Raw genomic sequence first — 14,790 nt, forward strand, 5'->3', positions numbered from 1 at the left:
CAGCAAGTACTGGACTAGATACTAGATACTAACTTGTCATTTTTTCCAAATGTGTGAACCCATATCTGATTGCAAATAAATCAGTAAATTTCACTGCTGCCTTGTTCAGACAAATGAAGGAATTCTTTCAAGGCACTGCTTTTATAATTAATACTTTTCTCCCCGTTATTCCAGCAGCTTTCCTTCTCCTTAATGTGAGTCCAGCTCCCCTGCAATGAACAGAGACACCACAGCTAGATCAGGCAGCCCAGGGCCTTATCCAGCCTCGCCCTGAATGTCTCCAGGGACAGGACATCCACCATAACACCAGGTAACTTGCTCCAGTGCCTCACCACTCTCACTGTAAAAGATTTTTACCTTATATCCAACCTAAATCTGTCCTCTTTAAGCTTGAAGCCATTTCCCCTTGTTCTATCACCACAGACCCTGCTAGAGTCTGTCACCTTCTTTCCTGTAGCTCCCCTTCAGATACTGAAAGGGATCCAGGTATCACTGCACAGGGAAAGCAAAGATTCTTTCTTACTTTACCCTTAAAACCATTTAGAATGCATGGCTAAAGGCAACATCTCATTCCTGCTGTCAATGTTTGGCTGACATATGCACTCAAAACATTACATTATTCTTTATACTATGCTGTCTTGGTTGTATTATGCCTTTTTCTTTCACATTTTTTTTATTTCTGAAAATCTGAATCTGCAGATAAAATACATAGAAAAAAAAACAGAAATCAATAAATAAATCCCTCCATATCTTCAAACACAACACTTAAATCAGTAAGCCACCAGACAAGCTGAGCAAATTCCATTTTACAGCCCTGTCTGTTTGTCAAGTGTGTTGCAGATAACACGGTGGAAGCACAAAATCTAATTGTTTTACAATTAATCTCTTCACTTTCTCCTTATATTAGCACAGGATGGAACTCTGGGGGGTGCTATAGGCCTGCCATAAGTTAGAATAGTACTATAACAGACAGATTGGTGAAGACTGGTTGAACAGACTTCATTTCTCTGAAACCAAGAGGATTATGATAAGCTACCTAACAGCTGTTTAATACTTTTTAGTATAAATGTCAGTACTGGATGAGAAGGCTTAGAAGCGATGCTTAATGTGTGAGTAGTAGCACAGATACAGCAGTTGTTTACATTTCATGAAATTAATGTATTTCATTTACTTATAACACAGCTCAATAGTTAGTTTTGTGCTCACACCTGAAGAATACAGTCTCAAATTCAATAAACAAATTCACAAATTCTGTGTATTTGCCATAATCCTCTTATTAACTTGCAGCTGTATCTGCCATAACAACCAAAACTGAGCTGCTTCCCACCCAACAAACCCTCACACTTCCCTGACACTTTTAATCAGCTCTAGGAGTATCTTAGCCACAGAGCAAATTGGATCAGTTTGTTGATTGATCTGACTAAAAACTAACCCCAAAATTAAATAAATAAAAGATTAGTTTAAGTTGGATTAAATAGAGAACTACAAATGATGGAGCTAACATAAAGAGGAGAGCAGGAAAGAAAAGCTAACATGAGGGGCATGAACCTTCTCTTCTTTGCAACAGCAGGGCAATGAGAGCTGGGTTTAAGTCAAATGTGAAAACACAGGGAGAGGGGTAACATTATACACAACCAAGAGAGTCATCAGGATCAGATTGATTCAAACTAACATCTGGGAGAGATGCATCTGTATGTGGGAACTGACCTTTTTGCAAAATTTCTACATGATTAAAACTGGACAGAAGTGGGATGCATGGAGTTTTCTTCTAGAATTCATTAAGCATTTTATACTGGACAGTCACTGAACAAAGAAAGACTAAAACAAAGAACTCATGCAGAAACGTGAGTAAGGAAGTAAAACATCGATCTCCCTCTTCCCACTTCAGGGCTGCAATCACTGGGCTATACTGCTCCTGAAACGACTTCCATGTTGGCTGCATAACAGCACAGCTTCAAAAGAAAAGGATGCCCCACTCTCTCCATGTTTGGGTTGACACTGAGGCAGGGAAGGAAGGAATGGGATATGTCCTTCGTGGGAAGGGAAAGATGCTTATTTCAGTTCTCTCACACTGAGGAAGATCGAGAATCCTTTTCTAGGCAGTTAGTCTAACTACTTAAGTTTCCTAACTATTATTCCTATTACTCCATTTTAACAGCATTTACCCTTTGGAAGTTAGGCATCAGTCCCCTCTAAAGAATTAGTACTCTTAGTCATAAACTGAGAGAAAAGCAAGCACCTTAAGTCAGAAGCAGGCAAGATAACTGGATATTCCCCTGCTCAGCATTTCTACCACACAGCAGCTTTCCACGCTAAGTGCAGACTTCTTCAATTCTGTAGTCCTTCCCATTGATTTTGAAGATAACTACAGTATTAAGGTCCTGATTTTTCAGAATTTGAAAATATGTATGAAAAGCATTTAGGCAGGTGCCTTAATTTTCAGTAATCAAATACTTAAAAGGATTAAACATACTATGCCGTTAAAACAACAGCAACATATAAAAGAATGATCCTCTAAGTTTTCTCTGGCCCTTCTTTCTCTTCCTCACTTCTCTTCACTGTTCCATCACAGTACCTCCTCCTTGAAGGAAAGAAGCTTTATATTTTAGTACCCAAGAAACAGAAAACACCTGTTTTTCATGTCTAACCTGAAAGAATAGTAGATAGAAAAGACACTTGATCCATGGCTGTATTACTCTGCTGCGTGAAAAAGCTGAGACACTTTTCAGTGTCTGAAATAGGATACAGAAACACGAGAGACAAGTAATCCCACTTAAATCTGATGGAAAGGAAGTGATCTGACAGAGACACAGAAGAGCAAATTCTGTTTTCACATAAGCCTGTCACATGTGCAAAATCCAGAGAAACCGTAACTAATTTAGTCCAAAGAATTACACCTACCTAACTTCAGAGTTTGATTAAAATGTCTCTGAAGGTGTTAGCTCATGAAGAGAAGAAAATCATCAGGCAACAGCAGGGACAGCTGAACTGCACATGGAACAGCTTACAGTCCAGCACATTAAGGATTTCCAAAATTCAGTTACAGTTCACTTTTAAATGATCAGCTGTAAATAAAAGCAATTGAAGTGCTGTTTCAGCCACCATTATTAAGGTAGTTAGGAGGGAGGCAAGACAGATGTCCCACACCCACCAGTGAGGCATTTGGACAGTGCCCTTAACAACATAATTTAACTTCTGGCCAGCCCTGAAGTGGTCAGGCAGTGGAACCAGATGATCTCTGAAGGTCCCTTCCAACCAAACTCTGTCACAGCGCGGTCCTGACTCTGTCAGCTCTCTGCCTTTACTCCACCTATGTGCTCATCAGACTGTTCTGTGCATTACAGTGGGCATTAGTACATGTGTGAAAGATGGTAACACAACAATGTCAGTCCTCCCATGCATATGTAAGATGATATAACCCAGTCTGAGTGATATTTTCTTTGCAGATACCATCTGTTGTGTTTCCATTAAAAAGCTATTATAAAACAAGGTATTTAACCATCTGTAATTTGTATTTAGTTCACAAAAGGACTTTGACAGAAAGCCTGCAAGCCTATGTTGGTTAATTTTTTGGTAGGATGGGATATAATGCCAGACAATGAAGAGAAAATCAATTTGAAGGCTAGCAAACATTAGCTGCTCTGAAAGACCCTATAAACACAGCAAACAAAGGAAAAAGATGCCTTAGACAAAATAAAGAGGAAAATCAGGTAGAGCTTTAAGGTCTAACCATCCATCAGTGCCTACAGGCAAACATTAGAAAGCTAATGACATAATTTAAAAACCGACAGAATAAAGGGAATAATCAGTATTTTTTGTGAACTCATCTTAAGCTACTGGTTTAGAGTCAAACAATGTAAGCTTTGCAGTTCCTGAGGAAGAAAAGAACACTGCATGATTTCACAGTTACTCAGTCAACTACTTAACATCCTTATTAGAAATCTTTCCTCTTCAGTACCAATTTCCTACCAGGCTGCAGCCCAGGAGTCCTGCAGGATACCAAAGACTCATGAAACAAACATTTATGCTCTATAAGGCTCCAACTCCAACAAGAGGCACTCTGGCAAAAGCAGAGTCACTGCCTGTTCGGTATGTAATAACTTACAAGGTCATTCAGAAAAATGGAGCTCGGACTCATGGTAGTCAAAAGTGCTCACTTAAGAGGAGGCAGGAGCACACTAACACCAGCTGGTCTGTTACAGAACTTCTTATTATATCAGAAGGCATTTTTCATAAGCATTTGTGAAATATCGAATAAAGTAACTGCCTTAGTGGTTTAAAACATATATGAAAGACTGTGATTAAAAATTTGAATTAAAGCTTCAGAAAATATTCTGTCAGTTTGTTTTGAACTCAATATAGCAATTTATAGCTTGATTAAGAAAAGGATAGCCTGAAAAACTGTATTAGAAAGAAAAGAAACAAGAATTCCATGGACAGATAATATATATTTCACAACTCAGAAACAGCCCTCCAATTATCTTGGGTAAGAGATGTTAATTTTATTCACATAGTGTTTATTTCTTAAACTATTAACGATTATTCTCACCTAAATTCTAATGAATTAAAAGCTGATTTTCTCCATTTATAAACAGGACAAAATAATTCCTTCGTTAGAAATTATCAACAACTGGAATCCTAAAAGAACTTACAGAGATGTAAATTACAGCCTCTAAGGATTTCCAAGGTCTCCCCTCTGTACTGACCTGAGCAAGGCAAGCCAGCTGCTTAAGTTCAGCACCCTGCAAAACTGGAACAACTGTACCTCCTCCTGCCATGAAGCACCAACTGTGATAAACAGCATGATGTACTGTATATAAAGACCCTGACTTTATACAAATATCTATATATTATAGGATCAGTTTGTGCAAGGAAATATTTCAAGTTATTCTATAAAGCTGTATCTTCAAAGGTTGCAACAAAGGAAAGCAACTATTGATAAAGCCAGCACAATGTAATCCAAAAATGTTTCATTTACAGATGCTGGGTTCTCACTCTCACCTGCAATCTCTAAGTTTGATTAACTAACTTTAAAGGAGTCTTAAAGGAGTCACATTTAAAAAAAAGCTGTATCTTTGGCTGTGTTTACCATACACTAATGAAAGACTTGCTTGTTACATTTGAAGTACTGAGACTACAAAAATTCTTCAGGACTCAATGCAAATAATCCCAACCTCAAATATTTGCCCTCCTATGAAGATGAAGGCTCTAAAAGCTAACATTTTCACATATGAACTCATACTAGCAAAGAAGAATGTGAACCTATGCACCACATTGATCAACTGACACTGAAAAGAAGCAGATTGTGGAAAACGTAGTTAAACTAAAGGAATGAGAGAAGTTTCTTTCATATTGTTTCATATCTTTAGGACAACTTAAATGCAGTTGCAATAACATCATCATCTCTTAAATTAAATGGCATTTCTCCTTAACTGTTTTTAGTCACTGAAGAAGATTCTTTTCTTTTTTAGAGACAGTTCTAGGAGACAGGTAATAATGGGGGAAAGCAGAAAATGTTACCTGAATTTTATTTGATTGCATTATAAACAATCATAGACAGATTTAGAAAGCTTACAAGCAGAACACTAGAAAAGGAAAAGGAAAAACTTTAAAAGGAGGGTTAGAGATGTACACACAAAGCTTATGTTGACTGTTTGAGTGGGATCCATCTCATCTAATTGTAGACATCTCTGACAGAGATGAGCACATCTGAGCTGACTGCCCTGGGCTTCTTTGTAGCCAACGCAGAGCAAATAGGCCCCATCTAGGAATCATTCACTAAACTTATTTTAGATGCCAGCTGTAGAAATGAGATTAAATATGGCCTATAAGTCCTCAATTTCTTCTCCTCCCACCCCAGTCCCACCTGTTAAGTGAAGTCCTGGAACTGGTAAACAGTAAGCAATGCAGACAGCTGATGGTGGGTGGGAGAGGCAGGGAGGGGACAACAACCCCTACACACAACCACATAATCTGACTTGTGCTCAGCCCTTTATTTCCCCTCCCCCCCCCCCCCAACCACTGTAAAATTTGTGTATTGAATTCCCTGGGCATTTTATTCCTGAAGACTCCAACACACCACCACACATGTAAGAAGTGGCAGTAGAGCATCGAATTGATTATTATCAATTATCAAAAAATTATGAGGCTATTTTCATATTCCACAGGACAAGTAAGTCACTTATCAGAGCAGGACAGCCTACACTTCAATTATGATCTACAATATAGGACACGAACATTGCAATGTTATTTGACTCACAGCTGATTTCCTACTACTATGACCAAAAAGCTGAACAATAGGTGTCACAAGGTGCTTACCAATATCAATGTATTTTGGGTCCAAGGGAGTCCCAATAGAATTACAGAGAACCAGCACATACTGTAGGGAAATAACAGTGTCATTAATACTACATTTTTTCTGTAAGTTAGTAAGCTGCACAAGGCTTTCAGTGAAGGCATATCTCATAGCCAACATTTCACACTATCTAACACTGAACAGCAACAGAAAACAGGAAGACCATGGCTGCAGAAAATATAAAGATGTTCAAGCATGATAGTAATGGGGTATTTGCCAATTAACACTGTAAATGAAGCCAAGCACAAAACAGGACGGTGATCAGCTGTTTTAAGCAGATAAACAAACCTATCAGAATACATTAGGTAGGATGTACCACTAGTGGGGTCCACAGATAAGATGCTGGTGAGACAGCCAGTCTCACCCTCTATTTTGGAGAGCACAAGCTGCACTCAGATTGTTTACTAGTATGACAGACACACTAGCATTTCTCAGCAACCCAACTCTTCTCTTCATGCATAGGATAATGTGATAAGTTGTAGCAGGCCCCCAACTCCCAGATGTATGGGCTCTTGTTCTATTCTTAGGAAAACTTACTTGATCTTGAACCTCCTTGAGGGCTGCCTCCAGGGGAAAACTGGGAGTGAGGTTATTCCTCCACACTACTCTAACACAGATGCCACAAAACAGACTGGTTTTGTTAGTTTTGCCCTTCTTATAATTCTACTTTGAAAAGCTTTTATCAGCACAGATAACTCAGGCTGGTCTCTTAAACTCAGGAAGATTAAAAAAAAAAAGATACCAACTTTTAATTGGTTGCCTCCAAGCGCCAATGCGGGTATTTTTCCAGATGTAAATCAGGGATTAAATAGCTTTATCGTGATTACACAGGGAAATAAGAATGTTTTGAATAAGAAATGTGGAAATTAAATAGCAATTTCTACTGAAGGCTCTTTAGACTCAATGAACAGTTTTGCTAGACACTGAATCACTCAAGAGCCAGCATCCTGACTCCTCAGGAAATGGAAGACTATTAGTTGCTCATTAGCTCTTTTACTTCCCAACCAATTCATGTAATTGAGCTAGCAGACCACTGCAGCTGTACAGCTCGTTCCTTTGAACTCATGGATTGATAGCTTTTAATAATAAGGGAATGGCAGAATGCATAGAATTTAGAGCATCATCTACTGTCTGAGCTATGTTCATTCAAAGACAACAATGTGAACGTGCATTTCTTTCCAGTTAATTACATTTTTTCTCATCCCATCATCAAGGAAAACACCTCAAAAGCATTATTTTTATTTCTTTGTTAAGTTAAATTTTCCACCAGCACTTCCAGTTTTCCCCTTTATGTGGCCTCTGCAGGAGCCCATATCTGGCTTTTTAACGTTTCTAACTGTATACTGTTTGTTTCTGTTATATTTATATTAATTGTTCAGCCCTCGCTCTATTTGATTTCTCTTTTACACCCTTTTTACTTGTTTCTGAGACTCCAAGTTAGTCTATCAGAGACTACCAAGGAGTGCTGGAGTGACAGTATCCAAGACAGACTGCATGAGCAACACAGGGTGGTGGGGTTAGGACCAAGGACTTTGCATCATCCCATTTCATTGTGCAGAAAGCTCACTGTGGTTATCAAAACTGAGTTCTTCATAACTTACTGACTTCCTCTCATAATACAACAGCTCCTGCCAAAATTCATATTGTTTGCCCCATCAGCTACTGCCATACATTTTGCGCTCTTGAAATCACAATTCCATCCACTGAAATCTATTGCAGAATAGGTGTGTTTTTCAGAAAGCAACTCTAATGAATGAACTGCTACCAAGAGAATAAGCTTGTTTACTTTGCTAAACAAGCAAAAAAAAAAAGCTAAACAGCTTTTTGTTTCCAAAAAGCTGTCTCCCATGTAGCATTAACAATTAGACTGAAGCCATTGAAAGAATTGGAAGAAACTTACTATTATGTAATTTTCAGATGATAAATTCAATCTCTTATTTATACTCCAGGAAGTTCCACTAAATCCCACCACTCTTTACTTCACATTTTAAAAATGCAACCCAGAAAAATCACATTACTTTGTACTCAGTTTCACCAAATGCCTTTGTTCACATATATCCTATTTGCAAGTCATATCATAGCACACCATCAACTGCACACTCCAACAAAGCAGCACTAAGACATCTTTACCGTTGCACCAAATGACTCCATCTCGTGCTCCTCCTTTGTAAGCAATGCGTAAGTGACACAGAAAATAATTCAGAAATGAATCCAGTAAGAAAAGCTGTGTGACAGTAATATTAATGTTAACTGAATGTATATTAACCAAAGGATATGTCTATCATATAATCTATCACCAAAATTAAGAACTTTGTAATAACAGGCATTTATATCATCCAAAAACTGTCCCTTTCTTACATTTCATTTTTCCATTTCCAACTGATTAATAACTCTTAATGTTCAGGTCTTCTCCTACTTTTTGTTCTTCTTTGGAAAAATATGTCCAAAGAAATAGTAATCCTGAAGTCCGTGGCTTTCGTGAAGTTATTATTGGCTATAATTAAAGGCAGCTAGTCAATTCTGAACATTTTAGCTAGCATTTTGGTTCTTGGCTTCTTAGCTTCTTGGGGTTTATTGTATTTAAACACAGAGCCTATTCAGTGCCCTTCTGTCAAAGTTAATGACACACTCTGAAAAAGATTCAGGATGTTTAATCTTATTTCACTTGTCAAGCACTGACACATGCACTACAGTGCTTCAAATGACATTCACAAAGAAGTCCTTACCTGAGGTTGATCTTCATCAGCTTTGGTTGCTAACACACAGAAGTCTCCATAGGTTGTGATGGAAATCAGGCTCTTGACGTATTTCACATACTTCTCATTGTTTTTTGTGTCCCAGAAAATGACACAGTACTCTGGACGGTCAGGTCGGGTGTACGCATAAACCACCGTATTGGAGCAGTAACCCCACTGCCAAGAGAAACAACTTTGAGAAATTCTACAAGAAATAGGACTAATTCAGTATACATTCTTTCATGAGTGTGTTTACTTCATATCAGTACATAATAGAATCACTATTTAATGTTCTTTACCTGTCATGTGAGGAACTTGTTTGTAAGAATGGGAAGAAAGCCCTGGTAATACATTATTTGCATGCTGTTAACATGGAAAAAGAAGCCTTCCCATCACCAGAAACTGATCCGATCAGAACTGGAGAATCATTTCTCAAAATGAGAAAGAACTTTACTCCACGTTTCTTCCTTGTTCAAAGAGTGCAGAAATACCTACTGCAACGATGGCTTTTACCATGAAAATGCTTTCTTTGACAAGTGATTTCGAAACACAACATCCATTTCCCAATGGAAGATAATAAACACCCTTCTTGGAGTCTTACTTAAGCAACAGCTTCAATCACTGCCAAATTCAGAATCATGCCTAATTCTGTTAATATTAACAAGTATACATTTCTTTGATATGAAATAAAGCCACAAATTTGTTATTTAAAAAAAATTGCTAAGTCATTCCATCACCAATGAAGATGCTTTACCTGTCACTAAAACCTCAAGTCATAGCGTTGATGAAATAGAAATCAGAAATTAAGCACTGGTTTATATATTGGGCTTTAAAACAAAAACGCAGCCACGATATGACTGGGTCAGAAAGCTCCGTATTGGAATTTCACTTAAAATATCAATTTGAATAAATCCAAAATCTGGAAAGAGTTACTGATCACAGACAGGAAAAGAGAATGAGCAATTAATTTTTGGTGGACTCTTAATCCAAATTCCAAACAAGTAACTAAAGTACGAGTTTGGTTTGTTTGGTTGTTTTCCTCAAAGTCTTTCAGATATTTCTTTTGAAGGTATTCTGTATTTTGTACAAACAACTGAAAATAAACACTGACTCTATAGTTGACTATAGCAGTGACCTTGTACAGAGGAAGTATTTCTAGTACGTTTCAATAAATGTTGACCCAACCAAGCTAATAGCATGGAACAACTCCAAAAGGAAAGAGTGAAAGTGAACCCATGGCACAACCACGAGACTTCTGCTCTTCAAGCCTTGGTCTCCTCACAGTTTTAGTGTTGACTGTTTAGCGGTGGGAATAAAATGTACTGCTCATAGAATGCTCTTCTTAATATTACCTAGGTCTGTATCCAAGCTTTGTCTTTGGAAAGTTGCAAAGTAATTCAAGAGAGAGCTCAGCAATGAGATCACAACTGGTGAATGTGCAACAGGATGTTCCAGTGCTCTACTATTGCTTCTATTTGTGAAGATGTGTAAATGTGCCCATAGAAACTAATCTCATAGTAAAAAAAACAAATAAGTACATAAAAATAGTCCATAGTACCATAATCTGTGTCTCTCCCTTACAGTTCTTACAGGATGGAAAAAACTATTTCCAGCACAATTAAACAGAAAATTGTCAGTATAAAGAAAACTACTGTATTTTCCACTTTCCATGAATAAATTCTGCATCCTCTCCATTTAGCTTAGAAATCCATTTATCACCTAACTATCCTCTTATCCTGTATTTAAGCACCGCCCTCTTCTGCTTTCAACCACATTTGCTAGTCAAATTAAGTGCCACATAACTACTTACCTTGTAATCTGGCCGTATGTTTGCAAAATATATGTAAGAATCAACAGCTAGTGCAATTTTTAGTCCACCTCCCTCCCAAGACAAGGCTGATATCTGCTTGCCAGGAACCTTCAGTGTGCGCAAGTGCTTGTTTAGAAACAGGAAAAGAAAAAAAATACTGAGTATCATAGGAAGACTGTCCTAAAATACATAAACAACAGTGCTGCTGGTTGATGAAATACAGGCTTATACATCTTCTCGAGTACCCCATAATAATTCCCAAATTAGCATACACATGCTAGCAAGGTTTGACAATTTGATATGTATTACAATAAACCACACCTCAATTACTTTAATTTTCTTTCTGTCTCTTCAGAAAGGGAAATATTTAATTTACATAGTGAATTTAAAAAATTGGAAAAAATTAAACGATAGAGAATGACAGTATAACTACTTTTTCTTTCATATGGTAATCTGAATCACCTTTACTATTTCAATCACTATTCAACAGCACTGATAACTGAAAAGACTCAAGTTCCACTGTTACTGGCAGTATGTGTATAAATTATATCACTCAGCTGACCTTTAACTACAGCTGATAGTTTAGGGAGATATTGTTATTCATTTAAACTATGTCAAGGGTGTACACTAAATAAGCTGCATTGGTACACAATTTGCAGTGAGACAATGGACATTTTCTTTGTCTCTGTATCTCCCTCCCCTTTCAAAAAGTCTAAGAAAAGTATTTAGACATGAAGCTACAATTTAAGAGCTAACAAACTTCCCTTTTTTAAAATATCTTTCTTATAGCACCTTAAGTTGAACAATGAATTAAATAAAAATTAACATTTCCAAAAACAATGACCGCTGTCCCACAGACCATTTGTTTGTGGGAAACTTTTTGGTTGCAAAGTATATAGATAGACGTAATACAGGACATCTCTACTCTTTAGTGTACTACTTAGCTTACATAAAAAACACCTCTTTAGGGAGCAGAGCTTTCCTTCTGAAGGTAGGACTTCATGCCTAAAGAAACTGCTGCCAATAAGCTTAGACAATTTAGTACCTAGTTCATGTGTTTGAGTAGTTACTATAGCAAATTGTAAATCCAATACTGGTTACACACTATCCACAGAAGACACCATCTTCCAAAACGTTAACCCACAACTTGACTATCACAACCAGCACAAAACCAATCTAAAACCCAGGTTGACTGTTGACTTTAAACTCTAGATGTACAGCCTCAAACACCTGTTTCTAGAGACCTGGAGATCCCTAGGTCTTACACAGTCAGTGGAGAAAGACAAGTAAGTCCAGATTTGATACATACATATTAAGTTAACATCTTAACTGTTGCCAAAGCATTCTCAAAATTGCTTACTGACTTTAAGAGGAAATTCTTTACTCAAAAGAGTGGTGAGGCCCTGGCATAGCTGCATAGAGAAACTGGGGATGCCCCATTCCTGGAGGCATTCAAGGCCAGGTTGGGTTGAGCCTTGGGAAACTCACACAGAAAAAAACATGCTAAAATAAAGAAACTGAATGTTGCATTAGTGTATTAAATATTTTTACCTCACCAAACGGAGTGTAGAACTGCACAACATTTACGTCTTTATCTGGAGATGTTCCTTTTAGGGAGCCTGCCAGTGCCAATACGCTTCCACAATGGTTCCACTGAATACACACTACGTTCATACCAGTGTCAATCAAAACAGGATCTAGGTTTTGAGAAATACATATTGAAAGTCTAAAGATTAGTAGACATTTTAGGTCAATAAAAGCTCAGTAATTAGCATCCCACATTCTGTACTTACTGTGGTCATTCTCATCTCTCATTATCTGGCATCTTCCATTTTCATAACAGATAGCAAGACAAGGACAATCTGGTTCAACATAGCCTTCTGTACCATGGTACCAATGTATTCCAGCAATGCGGAAAGTTCCTGTTAAGTTCACCAAACAACTCAGCTTCATTTTCACCTAGGCAAGAATAGTTAAGTACTGAAAGTCATGTATAACAATCTGTGTAGAGGAACAATTCATATCTACACAGAGAGCTTGCAAGAGACCATATATATATATGCAAAACTGTTCTCCTGAGCCAAGGAAAAAACTGGCACAAAAAATTTAAGAGTTTGAAAGAACTCTTTATTCAATGCTGGATCAGACATATGAGAACGCATCTTTTAATTGCAAAGAAGTACTTCAGTTCTGTCATTTTTACTCTTTGAAAAGTATCCTAGAAAACAAACGCATACACACAAAAGCCACTCACTACCACAGTAGAACTTTGCAAAAAATAAAACTTTTTACTATCATTTTCATTATAAAATTGCAACAGCATAAATCTTGCGTAAAAATGTTACAGAAAACCTTGTCCCTAACCAAACTCTTCTAACTAAATGAGTATGAAATAACCTAAAGAGGAAATAAATTTTTATGCATATTACATTTAATACTTCTATGACAATGAGCATGAACTTACAATGAAGTTTCCATTACTGTCATAAATGTGGATTTCTCCATTTGCCATTCCAAAGAGCAAGACTTTGCTATCAGAGGACCAGGCCACATGACACAGGTGTGTACCTTTCAAGTCTTTACCCCAAATGCGATTGCCTGTAACAGAGCATTGATTGTACTTAAGCATACTACAGGACTAAAGGAAGGATGCAATCCCATATAAAAACTAAAGCTGCTAAAGAATTTAAGCAACAACTTTTAAAGTAACTATTAATTGTATTTATATAGAGAAAGAGTTACTATGCACATAATTCTGGAAAATGAAAGCTATCTAACAGGGCAACAATTAGCAAAGCTTTTACCATCTACAGATCCAACAATCACAGCTCCATCTTCGTATACAATACAAATCTTCTGCCCATCAGCATTCCAGCTCATGCTTCGAACAACAGATTTATTTCTGTTGTTTATCATCTCTTCATACCAAGCACCTATTAGTAGTGAATAAAAAATTGAGTGATACTTCTGATTTAATAATATTCTCGTCAATTCAAGACTAATCACTGAATTTAAAGAATAAAACTACCCTCAATTAAAAGATATGCAAATAGGATACCAATGAGATGCTAATGACATTTCTAAGCAACACAATTTCAAGAAGCTGCTAAAAACAAATACAACATAATACAGAAACGTAAGTTTATAAAAATTACCAATGAATCAAAGTAGAAATTCAGTGAAATGGAAAAATATTTCAAGTGCCTGCTTTTAAACAATAATGGGACACAAATTAATATGACTCCAAAATGCCATAAGGAGCTGTAGAAATAGTCTGTTTTGGAAAGAAATTAAAGAGAACGTTGTTCCAACCCTTTTGTGAAACTTCAGAAAGACTACACCACTATGTGAAATCCAGTGTTTTGGTGTGGTTTTCTTATTCCCAACCAGATAGGGACAAATAAGAAATAAGAGAGGGAAGCCAAAGTTTGAGAGGGGCTCAATAGGAAGAAATCTACGTTTACATCATTTCAGAAGAGACCAAAACATACAGGGAAATAAAGAGAAGAAACAACTGTCACTGATAAAAATAAGTACTAAGTAATTTACAAATTCTTTTCCCAAACTAGAATCATACAATCATAGAATGGCCTGGGTTGAAAAGGACCACAATGATCATTGAGTTTCAACCCCTCTGCTATGTTACAGAGTCGCCAACCAACCACTCTGTGCCCAGTACCACATCCAGCCTGGCCTTGAATGCCTCCAGGTATGGGGCATCCACAACCTCCTTGGGCAACCTGTTCCAGTGTGGCACCACCCTCTGTGTGAAAAACTTCCTCCTAGGATCTAACCTAAATCTCCCCTGTCTCAGTTTAAGACTATTCCCCCTTGTCCTCTCGCTATCCACCCTCATAAACAGCCATTAAACTAAAGGAGATTGCTCATGT

At 37.3% G+C, this 14,790-nt stretch overlaps 1 protein-coding gene across 2 annotated transcripts in view; it reads right to left on the minus strand.

The window, feature by feature from the left end:
- Positions 1-14,790, minus strand: part of WDR35 (WD repeat domain 35) — a 35,688-nt gene that overhangs the window by 16,755 nt on the left and 4,143 nt on the right. Inside the window, exons 5-12 of one of the 2 annotated variants that reach the window (XM_419970.8) lie at positions 13,705-13,833; positions 13,365-13,498; positions 12,694-12,859; positions 12,452-12,597; positions 10,901-11,026; positions 9,082-9,267; positions 8,486-8,518; positions 6,319-6,379 (exon numbers count right to left, since the gene is read on the minus strand). In XM_419970.8, the coding sequence (XP_419970.3) occupies positions 6,319-6,379; positions 8,486-8,518; positions 9,082-9,267; positions 10,901-11,026; positions 12,452-12,597; positions 12,694-12,859; positions 13,365-13,498; positions 13,705-13,833 (981 nt within the window). The remainder of the gene's footprint in view (positions 1-6,318; positions 6,380-8,485; positions 8,519-9,081; positions 9,268-10,900; positions 11,027-12,451; positions 12,598-12,693; positions 12,860-13,364; positions 13,499-13,704; positions 13,834-14,790) is intronic. The other variant, XM_003641075.6, reaches the window with a different exon arrangement.

Source organism: Gallus gallus, chromosome 3 (genome assembly GCF_016699485.2).
Source record: "Gallus gallus isolate bGalGal1 chromosome 3, bGalGal1.mat.broiler.GRCg7b, whole genome shotgun sequence".
Classification (NCBI taxonomy): Eukaryota; Metazoa; Chordata; class Aves; order Galliformes; family Phasianidae; genus Gallus; species Gallus gallus.